Here is a 21,491-nt window from a genome sequence, read left to right as displayed (position 1 = left end):
AGATTTCCTAGCTATATGGGGAATTGGAGTCATGGTGTGTGACAGGTTCACCAGATGTGCTTGTGTAAGGCAGCCTTCAAAGTCTTAGCTCTAATGAGGGTGAACTCTGCTCTCCAAGCTTTCCGGTGATGAGCATTATAGGGCTTTACTATAAGGAGCCTACAACAACATGACTTGTATAATACTTGTCTCTGGGAATAATGTGATTAGCAGTACTACTGCTGTGAGGTGCAGGAAAAGTCATGGAGGTGTTCCATTTAATATGGTACATTTTAAACACTGCTCTTACCCGAATAAATTGGTCACTAGGTGGCAGAAGGAAAATATGTCTACTCCTCAAAAAATTCCAGTACATGTGCTCTTGTATTCCCCTTTGTCTAGCTCCTGGGTGGTTATTCTAGTTCCTTTGTCTGGGATATGTGACTGAAAATCACCCCAGGTTACAAATCCACGTGTGCTATATAATGGTTCTTGTAAGGGATCCATGATTTGCCTTTGAGAAAGATTTTCAATGAAAGAAGAAATAGCCAGGTGTGGGAAGTGGAAGAAGTTAATGCAACTTCCTATATTTTGCACATAGGCATGAAAATAGGTTTACCGTTCAGTTTTATCCTTTCTTAGTTTACAAGTGTTTGTTCTTCAGTTTCTGAGTTTGAACCATCAAGCAACTTTGCTATGTCAAATCAAAGAGATTTGGTAACTCATCATGTTCAATTAAAAATAATAAGGCAAACCTGAAGCTTTAAATTAAGTAACCAGGTATCTTTTCCCCTACTAAATGTTTCAGCTTTGTAGTTTTTGGGTTTGGGTGCTAGGATAGTACTACTTAGAACATGTTATGAACTATCCATTTCCTAAGACATTGACTGCAGTGTAATAGGTTGCGTGCTGTCCTGCCTATAATACCACAATGTAATGCATATTTTTTTTCAAGGTAAATGTAAGTATAGTACATATATTTTAGAAATGCTCTGCCTCACTTGAAACAAATGCCGTCTTTCAATGTTTTTCCTCTCTAGACCATAACATCTTTTCATTCTGACAGTAACCATCTTGGGATAGGTAATTTTAACCTAACTATGCCAATAAAATTACATTTTTTAGTGCTATATAAATAGTTTTGAACTAAACCCACCAGATTGTGTCTATCCACTAAATCCTTATATGTCTTTTTTTTCCCTAAAATATTGCTTTCAAGTTTTTTTTTTTCCTTCTTAGTTCCACTGGAAATTATTAGGCTTGTTCTCAAGGTACCTTTTGCTGAAGCATTACCAAGAGTTTTAGCTTCTGTTTAATATTTCAGTTTAAAGAGGCAGCATGAATGCTACCAGTATGTCTTTTAGAAATTGCATAATACCATATCTAAGTAGTGGAACACTTTTCTAGGAGTACTCTTTAGATTATTTTAGACTGTCAGTGGATAAAGACAGTAAATATTATGAAGAATATGAAACAGCCAAGGGCTGCACAGCCATGTCAGTGAAAGGACTATAAAAAAATTAAATTATTTTTGATTGATTATCCTCCAGTGCATCACCAGCTGTGATAGATGAGATAGTTGCATTTAGGTGAAAGCACAGGCCTCCATGCATTGGGACTGGAAGGCTGCATAACCTCCATTGAAAACACTAAAAGAACTGTTGGGTGAAATTGCAGGGCTGGGAGCACATTTTTACAGTAAAATTTACTTAGTTTGATGCTGTCTCATGTGAATGGTGAGTTGTGTTGACAGTGCCTCTATTGAGAAGAGGAAAGGAAAAGCGATCCAGGCAACCAGAGTTGTTAATTGTTACATGTTTTACAACAAATTTAGAGTGGATGAAAAGCAAAAGGTGAAGACTTGGAACTAATTAAAAAGTGGAATAGAGTGAAATATGGTTTCTTAAGCAAAGGTGTTGCCTCTGCCAGGATTTCTTTAGAGTTCTAGTTAATATCTTATAGAAAGAAATCAATCTACCCGGATACCACATGGGAAGCAATTTGTTAATCTAGCGTGCAGTGTAGAGGAATTTTAAAGTGGGATTAGGCAGCAAGGGGAAAGTAAACAAGCAGTACTGAAAGGAGAAGTGGCAGTCAACTGGCAAATAATTTTTGACTCTTGTTTTGTATTTAAAATAATATTTTTGTGCCAATTTAACTTGCCACAAAAAAGAGACATGCACTGAATTTGCTCATGTCACCAAGTTGGGAAGCACCATCACCACAAAAGGCAAATGAGGCTGTTGCACAGGAAAAATTGCATGAATCTGTGTTGGAATCATGGAAATGGAATAATGTTTAGAGGTGCAGAACAGCAGGCTGTTTTCTTGGAAACTGTAACAAGACTCAGCAGTAGAGGAGAAGACAGATTTGGATGTATCAGCAGAAACTGGATCAGGCTGAACTTCCATTTGGCACATTAGCTTTTCCTGGTGGTGATGGGAAGGGCTGGCTGCTTGGGAAGGGGTGAGGCACAGTCAGGTGCCACCTTTGGCTTTGGCAGTGAGGGGTGGAGACTGCGTGTGACAGTGGTTATTTGGCATCTGTATGCAGTGGGAAGAACCTGCAGGAAGGCAAGGTGTCTTCAGAGTCCAGTTCTGGCCATTGCAGCCCTCAGGATTATTCTATGTGATTAATCTGCTGAGATTGCCTTGAAGGGGGAGCAGTATGATAATGCTGTGGATGCAAATGTAAACAAAATCCCAGATCGTTGAGCTGTTACCAGCAGAGAGAAGAGATACCTGTGTCATTATAGGGGGATCTGCTGAGAAAACAGCTGGTGTATTTTGTGTACAACCACACTCAAGAAAGATATGTTAACATTAGGAGGAGAAAAAAAAAAGCATTGCCAAAGTGAATGGATAATCATGTTCGGCTTATGTTCCAAAAGGAGACTTAGTTTGGTAAATGAAGGGAGAGCACATGAAGCCTGATGCAGGTGGATCAGTGTGGAGGACACACCAAGGAACGAACTGCTGAAACTATTGCAGAAATTTAGTACAGGAATAGGAATAACATCAATTTTGGAAACAAGGTTTTTGTTCCAGTGTGTTAGTGCAGGTCTAATAGCTCTCCCTGATGGAAAGGACAGCTGATTTCTAAATGTTTAAGACAGATACTGGTTGCCTGAAATGATGAGATGGGATTGCCAAGGGTGGGAGTAGATTTTTGCAGCCCTGTATACCTATCTGTTGGCATACCATCTTAGAGAGAAGCCATCACAGCAACTTTATTTAAAGCTATTTTGTGAAAGTAGTACCCGAAGAGATGACTGGAAAAATTATGCTTACTCCTGCTGCCTAGTTTCAGGTGACATTTTAAAAAAATCATTATTTCTAGTCTATGCTCACTTATCTGCTGACTGAGAATTGCAGGTTGGACCAATTTGGGACCAGCATTAAGAATCTTATTACTTGTGAAAACTACAACTACTTTAAATCCTGATTTGATTATGGAACTGGGGATAAAAAAAAGGAAAAAAAAAAAAGAATAATTCAGTGTCACTACAATGAGAGCCGAGGTGATGCTGAGAGCACGTCTGCCCGCTGGCCGCCCTTCTCCATCGTTCCGCTGGCGGGACGTTCCGCAGGGGCAGGAGAAGCAGCGCTCCCGGGCGCAGCACGTCCCGCGGGAGCGGGGCCGGGAGCGGGGCCGTGCTGCCGCCCCGCGGCCGCACCGGGGCTGCCGGCGCCCTCCCGCCCCCGAGCCTTCCTTCCCCCTTTGATTTTTGGATTTCTGTTCCGCTCCGCTGGGCCGAGCTGCGCCGTCTGCCCCCGGGCTCGGGGGCTCTCGGGGCCGCCCGTGCCCCAGCGTGTGCCGCCCTCCCTGCCCCTGCTCTTCAACTCCCGTCTTAACTCGGTTTCACTCAGGAAAAAACAAAACCCAACCGCAACAAGATAAACCAATTGTTCTGTGATGTGCAGAAAAAACTTTTCTACTAGGAATGCCAGTCCATTGCGGTACAAGAGGAGTATGTAGCAGACAGCAAATATCTTTCATTTCATTGTCCTGTTTTCTTGTTCTTACTATTTTTTTAATGGTTACATTTGGATTCCATTTTATCTCTCCTTAAATCTTGAAAACTCCACAGGGTGTCTTTTTGCCGTTTCCTTTTTAGACCAGACTACTACATTTTTTACACCAGCTTTCTGCTTAAACACAACTCTGAGCTTCGTTTCCATTGCAAAAAGCTGAGTTAGGAGTACTAAACAACACAAGAGTTCGCTTGGAAGCAAGAAATAAAAGTAGTGGGAAGATAAACTACTCCCTCACAAGTCGTCGTGGGCAAACGGCAACTGGGAGGGGTGTAATCGCTGCCTTTTTGTTTTTCCACTGCGAGGTTATTTGTGTGTCTCCAGCTGCCTCTCAACCCGCCTTCGTCTAGGATGCTTTTGTCCAGCCAGCTGGGATTCTTTAACTTGCTGCTGATAGTGTTTAGAAGCTGAGTTAAGAGTCCTAAAGTAGCTCCCTGCTCAACCCCCTCCGTTAAACCAGCGCAGCTGCTTTTCAGGCGCCCTGAATGGTGGGAGGGGAAGCGATTTCCTTCAGAACTGAGAGAGGAGGAGCGTGAGCCCTGATGCTTCAAAGGGAAAATGTTACCTCACCCCCATCAGCTGAACGGCACTGTAGAAGTATTAGCCAGAAGCTCTGGCCCATTTGGGACAGAGTGTGGCTTGATCACTGATGTAGCGTTGGTGTGCTGCGGAAATTATTGAAACCTGGGTGTCTTTGGAGCTTCTTTAGGGCTTTTGGTGCAGCCCTTAAATAAATACAACCTTTGAAAAGCATTTTAATTGTTTATGAAGCTGGCGTGCGAATGAGAGGTGAGACATGGATTGTTTGTAGTTGAGGAAAGCAGATATTGCAGGGCAGGAAGGCTTTAAAGAAACAAGGGGAGAGAACCTTGGTTTTCCTCCATCAAAGACAACACGTGTGACAGCTTCCCTGTTCCTTTTCAGTGATGATAGTGTCAGATGTTACTTCTGACAGGTGGCTGGTGTAGCATCTTCAATATGTGCTTTGGATGCTCTGGTGGTCAGCTAGTTGGTACACAGCCACCTGTGTGAGGCTGTTCCTGCATTCATGCCTTTGGTTGGCCAGGAAGTGTGTCAGTTGTGTAATATTCTTATGGGTCTGTATGATTTTCACTTCTAGGGAAAGAAAATACCCCAGGAATTTGGTGATGGGGAAATTCCAAAATTTGATGGAGCAGGTTATGACAAAGACCTGATCGAAGCTCTTGAAAGAGACATTGTGTCAAGGAATCCAAGCATTCATTGGTATGAGGATTTTCTCAATTTAAGTGTTTTTACTCATGTGAGAAAGGAGAAAAATTACCCATCTTCAAACTCCTAAAATAGGGAGACAAGATAATCTTCTACAGACAGGCAAAAATTAGATATTTTGCTTTAACAGTTTATTAATTTGATTAAAGTTAAGCTTTTGATGCTAATTGATATTAAGTGCAGTACATTCATTACAGGTACTGCTGAAATGAACATATGCTCCAGAGATCTTTAAAGATACTGCTTTGGTGTTCACATTGTCCAAAACAATTTTTAATTAAGCAGCTCTGGGTAACTTGAGTTGAAAATAATTTTTTCCCTGTCTTCCAAAAGTGGATTCAATTTTAGGTCACAGTATGATAGGAGTGCTCTCATGAGGCATATGCTTGCATACTAAAAGAAATGGTACTAAGTGAAAAGCTTTTCTATTTCTCTTGTATAAAAATAGAAGAAATATAGTTGTATGAGAATCTTATACAAGTTTCTTCATCTTGCACAGGGATGACATAGCAGATTTGGAAGAAGCCAAGAAATTATTAAGAGAAGCTGTTGTTCTTCCAATGTGGATGCCTGATTTTTTCAAAGGGATCAGAAGACCTTGGAAGGTGAGAATTTATGTGGTGTTCTAGGAAATGGCAAGCTGTAGCAATGTGAGACTCCTGCTGTAATGTGTGGATGCCTGTAGCAAAGGCTAAAAAGAAAAGATCATGAATTTGTTTATTAAATCCTCTCATAATGATTCATGTAAAAGGCACTGAAAGAAACAGCTGGAAGTGTATCTGGCCCTTAGAGTAAACTGTATTTTCTGTTTATTTCCTCACTTATAGCTTGTTGCTATTATAATACTTTCTATGTGCCAACCTATAGACGTGAGCAAACACATTATATTGGCCGAAGCAGAAATGCTTAACAGACAGCTCTACATAGACTTATGGTGTCCAGTTGTCATCACTTCCCAGAAGAAAGCAATCCTTGGACTGTTTTTCTCCAATGTTTCAACTGTCTCTCACTCAGACTGCAAACTGCAGCCTGCATGGTACAAGGAAGCAAGGACAGAGGGGGCCAGTCTGGTGACTTAGATTTGCAGCTGGGCATAGTTGCAGATGGAGTGAGAAATTCAGAGTAGGAGAAGGAGTTACAAACAGGGCAGCAGGAAGGATATAGGACTGAACTAGGCTGACTGACCAGAAGTGAGCCCAGTCTGGGTCTTGCTTAGAGCTAAGAAGGAAGGGGAGGGAGGAGTTTGGCGAGCATTTCTGTAAACAGCAAGCAGCATTATTTTGCTTCTAATGTGGAATGGACTGATGCTTGTTTGGGGAATACCTAGTCACAACACAAGGCCTTTTTGGTTATTGAGAAGCATTGCTGGGGAAAAGAGACTTGCAAATTGTCTGTTGCTCTGAGTGTGGAAGGAAGTGGCGTGTGTAGGGAATGCTGTGTGCATGAGTAGTTTCCTGTTCAGTATGCTGGTTCAGCAGTGTGTGTCGGATCTTGCTCTACTAACACTTGTTCTGTCTTTTCCTGATTGGTCCTTGTGCTTCCCTGGCTTATACCTAGGTCAGACTCAGCAGGAGCTGGGAGATTGCTGCTTGAGAGCTGCTACAGGGTTTTTAGTGAGTTGCAGGGAGGGAGCCCAAACATATACTCAGTGCAAACCTGGCCCCAGCCTTTGGAGTTAGAGTGCTTGTGGTCAGTGCCAGTGGCCTTGTGGTTAACCTTAGGGTTAACTGAGCTATCATCTTGGACAGAGCCTAGATGTTGTGGGTTACATGTGTAGGGTGAGATTTTAGTGTATTTTGAACAGCTGAATCTCTTTCTTCTCGGCTTAGAGGAAGTTGATCCATACTCTTGTTATAGACTATGGGGGCCCCATCTGTCTAGTGTTCAAAATCTTCTAATGGAATAAAGATCTGCTCTGCTTTCTTTTCGCCTGTTAGCATGCATAGAGGAGGCAGTGGCCATCTGTCTTTAAGGCAGGTATCTCAGCAGACTGTAGGAAATGTGAAAAATGCCACTGACCTTTTCTCCAAGTGCTGTGGCAGTGGATAAAGGAGCAACAGCTTGGTCCTTTAAAGAGTTACAGTCTCCATCTCTTTGCACAAGACTACCTTTTCCTACCGAGCAGTGTCACCTCTGAAAACCAGGTGGTTGTAGACATGGAAAAGATTCTAAGATTATTTCCTCTCTTCAGTCTGAAATGCAAATTGATTTCTGACAAGGCTATGAAGAGTCTTCATTGTTAGCCTTTTCCCTGGTGACTTGTGAAGCTGTAACTCTCATGAATTTATTTTTTCACACAGAACAGCATGTATTTTCCCTACTGTTGACCTCTGACTGTGCTATAAGGATGAAAAGTATTGAAGGGAAGGCTGTTTCTTGCAGTAATCAGTGTAGCAGCAGGCATTTGTTGAGCCTAGGAATTCAGGACAATAATTCAGGGAAAAAGGCAGCCGAAGCTGGTTTTGGATGCTCAGACTCCCCTGAGAACAATTCCCAAGACAGCCCTCACAGTTTGTGCTTGTATTCAGAGAACTGTGCCTTGTCTGAAGGAGCCAGCTGTCTTCCCTGATTCAACACAGGTGCTGTGTAGTTGCAGCCACGGGTTTCTGAATGTCCATGGGTTTGCTCTTTCTGTTTCTCTGAAATGTTTTGTGCCAAGAAAGCCTGGTTGCTCACTGTGCTTCCCACTGCTCTGCTAGTGATTGTTACAACAACAAGAAGTAACCCTGCAGTGATTTCATCAAAACACTTACTCCCTGCGGTGCATTTCAGCTTCTTATTGGAATACTTTGGATTAACAGAGCCTTAGAGGAAGAATAAAGAAGTCTTTGTGTTTGTCAAGGATTTTAAATAGTAAGTGGCAGCCTCCTAGTTTGCAGAAAGAGCAACTTGATCCTATGTGTTTTTGTTTGCAGCCATGCACATCTTGTTTTGCTGTGAACTCAAGTTCATTTTTTTTTTTTCACTGATATTTCTACTGTCTCTATCCCCTGAGACCTTACTTTCCCCCTGGCTTTACACCTGGTGTGGCTGGTTTCCACCTGTGTTATGCACATGTATAACGCCACCAGTATCACGTGCAGGGTAATAACGCTTCCTGTAGTACTTAGCAGGAGGTGAAAAGCAATGGATGGGCTTCAGTTTTTGCATGTGTACCTGAAGCCAGGATTTGACCTTCCAGAATAATGGAGAATTGAACCAATATCCCAAAAATGTCATTACTTCCCTATATCACCAGATCCTGCACTAAACACAGTTTATCAAACATATGCTTTGAATGTGATTTGAATTGAGGTGAAGTTTTTAAAAAAATATTAAATGAACACATTTGAAGCTCAGAGAGAGCAGTAAGTCATCTCTGACCTGCATATTACAGGCTGAGTAATTTTCACCCAGTCACTCCAGGGCTGTATTTGCAATATTGTTGTAATATCAGTATAACTGTGCAGCATCTCAAATCAGAATGCCTGAGTGTTCACGGGGAGAAAAGAGAGTCCATTTGCTTTTTATGCTTGCTGCTCTGGAGCTTAGGAAACCTTGGACAGCCTGAAGAGTGACTTTGGACTGTTAGCTGTAGAGATGGCGTGTGAACATTTCTGATTTAATTTACCGATGAATGTATGTTGAGCTTGCATTAGCTAAGTATTAAATGGCAATAAAGGTATTAAGAGTTAATGGAAAATGGAATACAGAGAGGCTATTGCTTTTGAATGGACATTTTTGAATAATTGCATTCCCGGTTGATTTGTTTTTATAGATCTCTTCCATGTCATTCTTTGTGCTTTTTGAAGTAGATTTTTGTGAGGAACAGATGAAATCTAATTTGCTATATGGCTTGCATTTAACAGATATTTTATTGCTGCGGCATTTTATGTAAGTTATTAATTGCAAAGCACATTATGATGTGCAATTCTAACACTAGCTAATTTGATTACCCTTGCAATACAGTACAATTTTAGGAAACTCTTGTTAGCATGTAATAAGATCTTGCAATTGGGAGGAGAAAAAAAAACCCCAAGCTGCTTGAGCACTACATTTTCACTGATTTACTTAAAATCACAGAGCCCTATACTAGCACTGTGCAGAGCATGGAACAGTGTTTTGTCCTTCTCCAGTGCTGCTGCTGAAAGGGTTGGAAAGACTACCCATAAAGATGGCTGTATTTAGTAGTATTATCAAGAGTGATTAACCCATCTCAGTGATACAATCTTAACATGAGCTCTGAGAGAACTGTGTGTAAAACCAAAAAACTGTGTAATGATGGGTAAATGTGCTGAGCTGCAGACATGTGTGCTTCTTTCTTTCACAGACCACAGATGGAAAGATAGTCTGATGATGTGGATATAAGAGTTGTTTCTAGTTTAAAGCTTTCTGAATAATCACTGAAATTCAGATTAGGCTTTTGTGGGAGTAAGCAGTAGTCCACATGAGCCACAGTTGCTTATCTGGAAAATAGGAATAGCAGTGCAGTCCAGTCATCCAGCATGATGAGGATGGTGTTTCATCCAGAAATTGCTATGATGCAGTAGTGTGGTCATAGGAGCATTGAGATTGGGAGATTAAGCAAAAAACAAACCGATGTATTCAGTGAATGCTCTCATACAAATGTAAACATCAACCAGATTCATACATATTGTCAGGATATTTTGGGAAATTGTTTTTCTGTAGAAAATTTCTCTACTGAGGAAACTCAACTTACTGCAAAAGTATTTTGGTTTCTGTGAAACTTTCTCCTGAAGGGGCCTTTGTTCCAAAAACAGAGTTTACCATCTTCATCTGCCTGTGCAGATCCTTGTGAGCTGGGAAAGGCCTAAGTTCAAGTCTAGACTCTGATGCTGAGCAAGGCTGTAAGTCTCTTGTCCATTTCCTAGATGTTAGGACAAGCAACAGGTACTGGCTTTTGTGGTTTTGACTCCAGTGGAGTGGTAAGAATGGCAGAACACTTCTACACTGTCCTCAAAAGCAGGATACTTGTCTTCTGTTTCCCACTCAGGAGCATTATGTTATTAATTTTAATCCAGGTCTTGGCTCATATAGAGGTGTTGTGTAAAGTATCAATGGCAAAGTTTTCTTAATTTGTTGTTCATTACCTTTGTTCTCATCTTTCAGGGTGTGCTGATGGTTGGTCCTCCTGGCACTGGCAAAACAATGCTAGCAAAAGCTGTTGCTACAGAGTGTGGGACAACATTCTTCAACGTGTCCTCCTCTACACTGACGTCTAAATACAGAGGCGAGTCTGAGAAGCTGGTCCGCCTCTTGTTTGAAATGGTATGTCCTCCATTATGTGCTCTGGGGCTCATTCAGGTGAGAAAGGACAGCACTCTTGGTTTCCTGCCTTTCCAGTAGCTTGCTGGAAGCATGGAGTTCACTGAACTGACACCCCCCAACCAATTAGAAAAACAGAATTTCTGGGTTTCCACATATGGTATGTTATTGAGGATTAAGAAGGAAATGCTTCATCACCCATGTTTAGGATACCATTTTCCACACTAAATCAAGAGTCGTGACCTCAACAGAAATTCAGTACTTGTTTGGTTATGGGGTAACAATCCTGTGTGAAGTAGATTTGAAATTGGAAGGGGTTTGGAACATTTATTCTAGAAGCCATACATGTTTTTTGTTCTGTTTTTATTCTGAATCATGGTCACAAGCCTCTCAGTGAAGCTGTGGGTGCAGTCCATTATGTAGGGTGTGTGAAGGACGTGTCCATGTAGGCTACACCTCTGGGACCCTCCCTGGACTCCTGTAATATTCACAGCTAAAATCTGAGCCTCTTGGGATTGCTGAGCTCCCTTCTGTCCCTTATGCCTAACCCTCACCAGCCTAAAACCTGGATGTGAAAACTGCTTGTATTATGTCAAGAAGAGTATCCTATTGTGGTAGTGTTTCTTTTCCCCTTTCCAATGTCATTTGCTGGGGCAAGCCAACCAACACTGACCCAAGGAGTACAATTCAAAGTGTATAAACCTCAGCATGTGACAGTTTGTAAATGAAGGTCTTGAATTCCTCCCTTGTGACAGGGAAGATATGTATGCAGTATCTCCAGCAGGGTTGGGTTGTGGTCTGATGAGGGCCTGTGCTTGCTGAGCAGCCTTAACAGTGATGTTTTCATTTGAATAAAGGCACGGTTTTATGCGCCAACAACAATCTTCATTGATGAGATAGATTCCATCTGCAGCCGCAGAGGCACGTCTGACGAACACGAGGCCAGTCGCAGAGTCAAGTCAGAGCTGCTTGTGCAAATGGATGGTAACAAGGGCTTAGATCTGGCTTTGGGGCTGGGATGCTGCTTCTTTACAGGTGGGAATGTAAGAACTGGAGCCATCTGGAAAACCTGGCTTTATGCATGAGAGAAAAATGAAGCACAACTTGAGATGAGTGTATTTTTGGAGTGTTCAACAACAGATAACTGAAAAGGGTGTTCTGCTTCATTTTTTTCTAAAATGGCTATTTTTAGGGTGACTTGAAAGCTCATATTAAAGAGACACAGACTGCACGAGAAGCAGATAATGGAGATTTGTGCAGTTTAATGCAGTTATTTAATTTGTATTCAGTTTAAACAAAATTCTGCCCTTTGCTAGACTCTCTAACTGTGGAACCCCATTGTGAGATCTGCTTTGCTGTATTCTATGATGGCAGCTAATACTACCCTTTTAAGTCAGATGTAGTACCTGTTTTGTGCAGGTGCACACAGCAAGCATGACCATCTAAGGAATATTGTATGGTGTAGAGGTTTGATAGCCACCTTTATGTTGCAGCTATCGTGAACTGCTGTATAAACTGCTGTATATAAACTACTATTTTAAATGTTCTCAAATTTGCAGGTTCATTGTGGTAAGCTCAGGATAGGAAAGCTTTTGGTCTCTTTGAGCAGTCCTCACTTGGTAAGCTGAGTGACTCCTGTTTCTTCTATGACCAGACTCAACAGAGATAGCACTGTCAGTGGGACTAGTAGGGCTACACTCACATATTGCTGTGTTATTAGCAGTGTCCAAGAAAGCCCTCCCCTTACTCAGCAAAATAATGAACTGTCCTTCTCTCTGTGATAATGATGGTCTTGTGACACCTAGCTATGGGAAGTTTGGAAAGGACTATAGAGAGCTCTTGCTTAATTTTGTCCAGGCTATGTTCGTCTGTGCAGTCTTTCTCAGCAAGCATCTCCATCAATAAGAGCTCTGGAGTAAAATTGCTCTGAACTGTTGTGCTTGCAGGGGTAGGTGGTGCTCTGGAAAACGATGACCCTTCCAAGATGGTTATGGTATTATCTGCTACAAATTTTCCCTGGGACATTGATGAAGCTCTCCGACGAAGACTGGAGAAGAGGATTTATATACCTTTGCCCACAGGTGTGTTTGATAAGACCATTTTCTTTTCCTCTCTATACAAGATGAGTTTAGGATAACTGCAGGACTGTTGTGCTTGTAAGGAATCCTGATGGTTTTGTGATGAGCAGTGTAATTCAGGGGTTAATCATTTGTCTGGATCGCTTTATTTTTAAAGAGTGGAAAAAAGAGAAATGTTGCTTGCTTGGGGGCTGAAAAACAAAGAGCTGTGGCATTTCATTGCAAGCCATTGATGGGTTCTTATATTTTGAAAGAGAGATAGTTTTAATGAGCCTGGAATTATTTTAAATGTTTAACAGTCAGCCCTTGAGTGATCATCAAAGGCAGCCTTTGGACATGTTCACAAATATTGCAAATGCACTCCATGCCCTTGCAGACAAATGGAAAGAAGTAGATCCATGAATTTTCACTTACAGGCTTAGTTCATTGCAAATCACTGCTTGCTTGCCTTTATTACTGTGCTTCCAGTCACTCAGAATGCAGCAGGCTGATTGCTTTCCTGCCCTAAGACATCTCAGCTTGTATTGTCTTTCCTAGCTGTCATTCACCTGTCCTATTAATTTTGAGATTCCTATCACTTGAAGTTTACATAGCTCCCTTTCTTCTTGGTACAGTGGATGCCTCATCTGCCTGCATGAGCACTCAAGATAACAAGATGCATGTCCATGGTGACAGTGGTTGTGATTGAGTTTAGCAGGTCTAAGGACACTTAATAGTTCTACAGCTTGGCTGTGCAGCTTACAGGCAGTAACAGCCCCTAACAGGATGCCTGCCTTTATCACCAATTAGTTTAAAATCCTATCAGCTCTTCCTCTTGTTTCTAATTAAACCAGATTGTTTTTTAACACAGTGGATTACACCCTGGACAACATAGGAGATTATGATGTGGTTTTATTTCCAGTGTTAGTTCCTGTTGTATCTATTCTGCAAGTAAGAATGTTGTGCTACTCTGGGCAAGTCTGAGTGATGCATTTATAACTGTGTTGTGTGATTTGATGTAGTCAGGCATTTTAACTGAAAAAGTGGCATGTAGCATATATGCACCTGTGTATTGTGGAATTTGATGCAAGCATATATTCTGTAGTGTTTAATTTTCAAAATGCTGCACAGACTTGCTTAGCCCCACAGCAAAAATTAGAAGAATGTTCTCTGATGCAGGATACTCTCTGCAGGTATGCTGTGTGTACATTGTGCCCTCTAAATAATAAATCACCATTTTATAGCTATTGCCAGTTGTGTGTGATGGATAACTCTGTGCTCTTGACAGTTCTGCAAAGCACACAAAACCAGCAGCTCTAGAGAAGCTTTCTATTTTCTTTTGTATTTCTCCTTCCCCAAAAGTTAAAAAAAATAAGAATTAGGGGCAACAATGAATAAAACATAATGTATTTTATTGGACATTTCTTTAAGACATTTAGCCTTTCCTACTGCTACTTCTTCTGTTGCGGTTGTCCTTTTTTATAGGTCATAAAAATTGATCACTTGGAGAATAAAGATGCTGAGCTGGCGTATTTTTCCTGTACACTGAAAGCCAGGAAACCAGTCATCCTCTTCTTTCCCACCCTTGTGCACAGTAACACAGAGCCCTAAACTGTCAAATTCTCTCTTACAAGCTTAGGCTGCTTAACATGTGCACCCAAATGCACATATGCACGTGCCCCCTGCAAGAGAAATGGTTAATTGACTGCATAAGTGCTCATTTACACAGCTGGTTATCACTGTGTGCACACTGCATCTGGATAGGAAAGTGGGATACCAAGACATTTCTATCGAAAATATATTAATATAGGTTTATTAATGTGTCTGTTTTCTATCAGACTTCAGCTGATTTCTTGGTCACAACTGAATAAATGGAATAAACTGAATAAACTGCTTAAACGTATGCTTAAAGTTCAGCCTGTTGTTAAGGGGTTTGTGCTGTCTGAAGCTTTTTTAATAGAATCCTTATTGTAGTTCTAATGAAACCCTGCAGTCAAACCCTCGAATGGGGAGCGGATCCAAAGGGATGTGAAAAGAAACAGAAATTTGTAGGATTGTGCTTTTGTGCCCTTGGGTAATATGCGACCAAATGCTTTATCACCTGAGACATAACAGACATTTGTAGTGACAGATCACTTTTACAAATACCTCTCGACCATGCTGTTTTAATATACTGCATTTAACCAAATACTGTACTGGATTTGATTGCACGCTTCACTATGACTTGTTCTCTCTCTTTTCTTGTATTGAACTCTTTTGTTCATACTTTTCACTGAAAAATCTAGGTTGTGTTTATATCTTTTTTTAGTGTAACTCTTGCCAGTCTTCAAACAAATATTTTTACGTTCTAGCAAAAGGCAGAGCAGAACTACTGAAGATTAATCTTCGGGAAGTAGAACTAGATCCTGATATCAGCCTTGAAGAAATTGCAGAGAAGATTGAAGGCTATTCTGGTGCTGACATCACTAATGTTTGCAGGTAACACATTGCCCTTAATTTGCAAATAGAACTGCATGGGAAGTCATCGTTTGCATTATATGATGAAAGGCAATACCTACTACAGCTGAAGCCATGCTCACAGTGTCTGTGTATTAGGCCCACATCTATTTACTGTATTCATGTATTACTGTCATGTGGAGTGGTCCAAATACCATGGAGTCTTTCTGTGAGATATGTTTTTCTTGAATCTGAAGTGAAAAAAATTATCTTAGCTAATCTCATGTTACAATTGGCTGCATTTACTGTAGTTATCTGCATTTGTTAATGTAGTGCAAAGCAGATTGTTGGGGTTTTTTTTAAAGCCCATTAGTTTAAGAGCTAGACCATAATCCAAAAAAATACCTTTCACAGAACACTTCTTTGGGACTTCTATGTGCTGCATGTTTGGACAGCCCCCAGTGCAGCTGAGTCTTGGTGTCTACCTGAATCTTCTAGGTTGAAGGGGGATATAGATTATAATATTAGTATTTAATTTATTTCTGTCCTGTTCCCACGATTTATTTCATTTTTGACAAATCAGTCTTTTCTGGTGAAGGGTAGGTATTTGAAGAAACTTATCTGAAGGAAGTCTATGTCTCTTAAGAATCCTGTCAAGAGAAACTGAGCCTGTAAGAGTATGGCTTGGGAATCTTTTTTGTTCTGCCCCTGCTGCCTTCCTGAAAATGTGAAATCACTCCATGGATTTGAAAACTCGGTGTGTGTCACGTAGTAGTGAAATTACCTTTCTCCCTAAGGCTTGTGTTATCCCTTGCTGGGAAAAACCTGGGGAAAAAGAAAATGTAATTTCAGACTGCCTGTGGGCCACAGTGTGAGAAAATGAGCAGTGTTCTTCAAGCTGATGGGCCAGGCTGGCAGGATCTGAGCTGGGGAGGGGTCACAGAGCAGGCAAAACATGAGGAGCCACAGGCACCCATGGCCTCAGCACTGCAGGGTCATATGATGCTGTGTCTGATGCCTCCTGCTCTGCCCTTCACGCATCCAGGTGCTATGGACAAGCAGGCAGCTGAGCTGGGCTGCACTCTTAACCCTTGCTGACTGTCCTTTTGGGCCACACTGCAGGGAGAAAGTTGAAGTCTAAAAGAAATGCAGTGTAAAAATCCAGATTACTTTAAAAAAAAGTCTTTGAGTTTGTCTCCCACCCTGCCCTTTTCTGCTCTAAAGTTGTAAAATTTCATCTCCATGAATCATTGTAAAAGGTTTTCAGTTTTATAGTTTTAATTATCTCTGCACATTTGCCATATGCTTAAATGGGTTCTGGTGCCAGTACATTCTTTATGTTGAATTAATATAGTGATCTGGGAACATGGAAGCTACAAAAGATGTGAACTGCATCTTCTATGGTAAATAAATGCTGTCTTAAGTGTTCCTGCCACTGGTTTCTAGCAAGAGTATGCAATCAAAATTCATAGGCTTACAGCACATTCTGCTAGCAATTAGCTGCCATGCATTGTCCTGTATTTCCAGGGATGCATCCTTAATGGCAATGAGGAGACGTATTAATGGCTTAACTCCAGAAGAGATTCGTGCACTTTCTAAAGAAGAGCTTCAGATGCCGGTTACCAAGGGGGACTTTGAGCTGGCTCTGAAGAAAATCTCCAAATCTGTTTCTGCTGCAGACCTGGAGAAGTATGAAAAATGGATGGCGGAGTTTGGATCTGCTTAATCTCAGTGACAGCTTTCCTTCGCTGGAGTTTTATGGTTTTTGTTGTTCTCACTTTCAAAATGAGTTAGAAATCTTTTTAAAGGTTTAATAAAAGGTCTGCCTCTGCCCTCATCCCACCCCTTTCTGCTGACAGGATCTTTTAAGCTGTTTGCCTTTAAAGGGAATGAGCACAATAATGAGCTGATATTGTAAAAGATATTTTATCTCTGAAGTAGAAAAATAAGACAAACAGGAAGGGAAAAATCATACTTCTGAGGGTAGTCTTTTTAATTTTCAAATGAAGAGCAGTGTTACTTAACTTCCTCCTAGTCATTTTTTTATGGCTGGAGTCAATAAATCAGCTGGGGGATGTGACTCCAGAGGAACAGACAAGGGCTTGATGTACCCCCCCTGCTCTAAAGTGCTGCTTCTGCCTCCCTTGAATGTGGCATCCAAGTTATTATTCTTTCTCTCTGTGCTCGGATATTCAGAGCAAAGCCTGTGGATTAATTGGCATTACACAGAGGAAATGAGGATCAGTTTTCCATCAAGACATGGGCCTGACTCTCCTCTCATGTACTCCCATTTGAAACTGATGTCACTTCAGACTGTTATCAGTGTTACCTGCAATGACTTCTGATGGGAATGAGAGGGAAAGCAAAAGGCATGGATTGTTCTTAGTCTGGTTTATGCTTGTTCTCTGAACACAGTTTGAACCTGTTTGACCCGTAGGCACTTTGACTTAGGTTATAACATGCACTTTTATGCTTATGTATCATCTTGTGCTTTGTCTGTGCTATCTAAATGTAATTGTTATTACTATTATTATTATTATTTTAGTACTAAGAGTTTAATAAAGACACTAATTTCAAGGCTTTATTTAAAACACAATGCTGTCTTTAGAACAAATGGCTGTGAACTTCCACTTCTGATTAGATTTGAACTTTTTCCTAGCATTACTAGGCAATGGGACTTTTACCTTTTTATGTTGTAGAACTGTTCATGCATAATTTTTTTTTTTTTGTGAAGGTATCTTAAAAATGTATAAATATTACTGGTTTAGTAATATTTAGAAGATTATCTGTATGATGTCATTTATGTTCTTAACTGTTTCTTCCCTTCCCTCATACAAGTGCAGTGATGAGAAGGGTTCTAAGGTCTAGCATGAGAAATCCTCTCTAGAGTATACCTGTCACACTGACTGTATGAGCTTTTCACAGACTCAGCCTGTGAGTCTGGCACATGAAGTTTTCCTGTGGTAGGAATGTGAAGGAGTGCTCAGACAACCAGATTTACGGAGAAACATGCAAACTCTCAGGTTTTTGGTGGTGTTGTGAGCTAGGCCTTAAGTATTTTGGTGGATGTGAATTGCCCTGCAGCTTGGTAGGTATTCAACCCTTCAGCTCTCTGTGGAGACTCCTAGTGGCACAGACAGATGTGATGGAGTAAGAAACACACAGCACTCCTTATTAAATGGGAATGTATCATTATTTGCTCCTTTTTGTTAGTCCTCAGAAGTTCCCAATAATGTCAGTAATTCAGCACAATGGTCTCTTGGGCCATGACATGTTAACACTAAGACAAAAAACCTTAAATCACATACTTTGTTTGCTCAGGGAAGTGGTAAAATCACCATCCCTGGGAGTGTTTAAAAAATGTGTAGATGTGGCACTTAGGGACATGTGAACATTTTGACATGTCAGTACTGGGTTAATGGTCAGATTTCATGATCTGAGAGGTCTTCTCCAGCCTTAGTGATTCTATAATTCCTCACAGGGAATAACTGGACCTTTATAGAGAGAAAGCTCTGAAAATATTGCTATGGACTCTCATTTTTTCCTTGTGAAGCGGTAGGCAGCCACAGTTGTTCTTTGTTTGTTTGTTTGACTGCAGTAGACATTAGTAAAGCTACCCAAAATCTTTTGTGGCCAATACCAGATTAGCACTATGGGATCTCTCACTAAAGAGGCCATTGCTGCTCAAGGAGCTTAATCTACACAACCAAGATGTAAAAGTGAGTTGACATGAATGCCAGTAATAACCCTACTCAGCTGCCCAAGGGCAGTGCTGGGATTCAGCAGTTGCTGCTTACTAAGGTCTAAGTTCCAGTTTGCTCAGTTTCACATTGCAAGCAGCAGTGACCTTCCTACTGATCAAAGCTCAGCACTTGGTGAAAATGTCAGTCCTTAGCTCTTTGATGAACCTTCTACCTTAAGGCATTAAACTTCCCTCTTGGCTATTAAGCAAAATTCACTGTACTGGGCATTCCCTTTAGTAGGAATTATTCAGGTGCTGCAGTCTTTTTCTCTAAAGGTCATGGTTTCTACCCCAGAAATGTTTTTACTGTATAGGTCCATTCATCCTTTATAGCTGTAGATGTTTATGATGTGCCCCAGAATTACTGACATGACTTGGCCCTGCTAGATCAGGCACCCCAGAAGGCTAAGACCATCCCTCCCTTTCAGGAAAGGGAGTTGTCCTTATATGCTGACCCTTTCATCTTTACCAAGTCATGCTGGCACACCCGCCTAGGTGGGCTTGGAGTCTGGGTTATTCACTCCAGGGGAGCCAGCATTGGGTGCAGCAAGGAGCAGCCCGGGAAGGAAGGGCAGCCAACAGTGGCAGCAGCTCAAGGCCCAGAGGATGAGCTTTTGGCTCAAAGTTCACATCCCAGTGCTGGAGACCCTTGTGCAAGGACACTGGATTCCCTGGAGAGCAATGTACCAGCATGTCACAGCCTGCTGCAACTCTGCTCAGTCTGTGCCTGTTTGTGTATGGAGATCATCCACACATGTGGGGTACACACACACAATAGGTGATGCTTCAGTAGTTGTGCCTAGATTACTTAAAAAACATGCCTTAGAGCTGTGTTCATGTGTTTTCTAAACATCTGTGAAGGCCCTCTTGGGTGGCACTGTTAGTTTTTGTACAGTATGTGATCTGGTTGTATGAAGTAATAAATGTGTGCTAGAGTCTGTCTTGCTCGAGTGGGGCTGGGAGTGCTTTGCTGCTGACTGCTTCCAAAGGCTGCCATACATGTGGATCTCTTCAGTATGTCATGGTGCCCTTTCACCAAAGTCCTTGATGGAGAACAGTTAAAATCTGGGGTTTTTGGATAAAGCTGTCCGCAATGCTTTCTTTCTAAATTGGCCTTTTGTTGCCACAAGCTATAAAATGGAGAATACTCCAATGCCCACCACATGGAAGGGAGGGTAGGGGAAAGCAGAGGCCCCAGCAAATGTTCAGTGTTAGCACCTGATTCAGACCTCACAGAACCAGGCAGCCTTTTTTATTACTTGCCCCTGGGCTGGAAGTATAATCAGGCTCCAAAGAAGTTGTATCATCAGCTGCCTGCTAACCAGGAGACTTTCAAGAGCAAAACTTCTATTAGGAAGGAGCTTTCAAACTTGGAAAGAGACCCTGTGTCTCCTGGGACTGAGTTGATTATTTGAATTTTCTCACTAACTTCCTTATGAAAGAATGGAGTTTCCAGTATTTCATAATGCTTCAAACATGAAAGAGTGAGCAAAGGAAATGCTGATCAGGGGATTTCAGGAGAGGTCAAATCTTTGCATAGGAAGTTCAGCTCACCCCAGTTTAAAAGGGACTGAAATAGCAAAGGTGCACTGACTTGTTCTGATCATGGGAAAGATGAAAGAGCTTGTGTGCTGTAAAGAAGTCCTCCATCAAATGAGCAAAGACTTTGTGGTACAATCCAGGCATGAGGATGTGGAAGCAGATGAAGAAATAGTGATTTTTTTGAATCTGTTATTGGAATAAGCCACCCTCAATCAGATTGTGAATGGAGATGTTTATTCAGAGCTGTAGTGCCAAATAAATACGTGATGAACACGCAGGTGTCACCATGCTGCGGGGGAGCAGGCAGGGAGCCTGGGAGTCCTAGAGCTGCACACTGGTGTAAAGTGGGTGTCAGCACCATGGCAGCGGCTGAGCCCCCTCTGTGAGGGTGAGCTGTCCACCAGGCAGCCCTGTGGTGCAGAGTGGAGCCAAGATGGACAAGAGTAGCCTCAGTGGTGCTCTGGAATGAAGCAGACTGCTGGTGCAAAGGCAGGGTGCTGATGCAGTTCAGAGAACGTCTCCCACGGCCATTTCCCTGTGCATGGTAGGGGTTTCACTGGAGCACTGTGCAAAAGCTTGGCCATCACTGTGGATGCCTCAGTCACCCGTGCTCAGAGCCCAGCTGCCACACACAGCACAGCTAACAGAGCTGCGGCAGCAAGGGGTGCTCCTGCATCCCACAGCACTGGAACCCTCTCCACCTTCTGGGCCTCCCTGGTTTTGTGTGCTGGTTGTGACCTGTTCTTGTGACCCACTCAGTGCATACGTCATGGTTCAGTATGCACTGAACCATGCACTCCTCTAACCGAGGAGTTTCCTTGTGTGCAGGACAGAGCTGTCTTTTGATCAGCTAAAGTGCCATGCTTCTACATGTCTGCATGAAGGTGTCTTGGAAACATTCAGGCAATTTTCCTCTTCTTTAGAAGGCCCTAGCTAGCATTAAAAGCAGATGGGATGAAATATCTTGGCTAGCCTGGTTCCCAATGCAAGAAAATTTATCTCAGCAGCCAAGGAGGTGCCACAACAAAAGTTCTGTCTTTGTTATGAAGTGGCAAAATGTGGGGATATTCTCACTCCTACTGCACAGGCAGAGTTAGGGTTGTATCATGTCCAAGGTCTGTTTCCTGGCTTTTGTGTGTTTGTGATTTCTTTGTTGCAGTAGGAACATTTTTCTCAGTTAGGGGG

The 21,491-nt window shown here is 41.8% G+C and overlaps 1 protein-coding gene across 2 annotated transcripts in view; it reads left to right on the top strand.

The window, feature by feature from the left end:
- Window positions 1–17,618, top strand: part of KATNAL1 (katanin catalytic subunit A1 like 1) — a 37,568-nt gene extending 19,950 nt beyond the window's left edge. For both annotated transcript variants that reach the window (XM_066544879.1, XM_066544880.1), the window contains exons 5-11: window positions 5,134–5,258; window positions 5,764–5,869; window positions 10,374–10,532; window positions 11,387–11,513; window positions 12,476–12,610; window positions 14,938–15,064; window positions 16,550–17,618. In XM_066544879.1, the coding sequence (XP_066400976.1) occupies window positions 5,134–5,258; window positions 5,764–5,869; window positions 10,374–10,532; window positions 11,387–11,513; window positions 12,476–12,610; window positions 14,938–15,064; window positions 16,550–16,748 (978 nt within the window). In that variant the 3' untranslated portion in view covers window positions 16,749–17,618. The remainder of the gene's footprint in view (window positions 1–5,133; window positions 5,259–5,763; window positions 5,870–10,373; window positions 10,533–11,386; window positions 11,514–12,475; window positions 12,611–14,937; window positions 15,065–16,549) is intronic.
- Window positions 17,619–21,491: the final 3,873 nt, after the last annotated feature.

Source organism: Molothrus aeneus, chromosome 2 (genome assembly GCF_037042795.1).
Source record: "Molothrus aeneus isolate 106 chromosome 2, BPBGC_Maene_1.0, whole genome shotgun sequence".
NCBI lineage: Eukaryota > Metazoa > Chordata > Aves > Passeriformes > Icteridae > Molothrus > Molothrus aeneus.
This window is presented reverse-complemented; position numbering and strand designations above follow the sequence as displayed.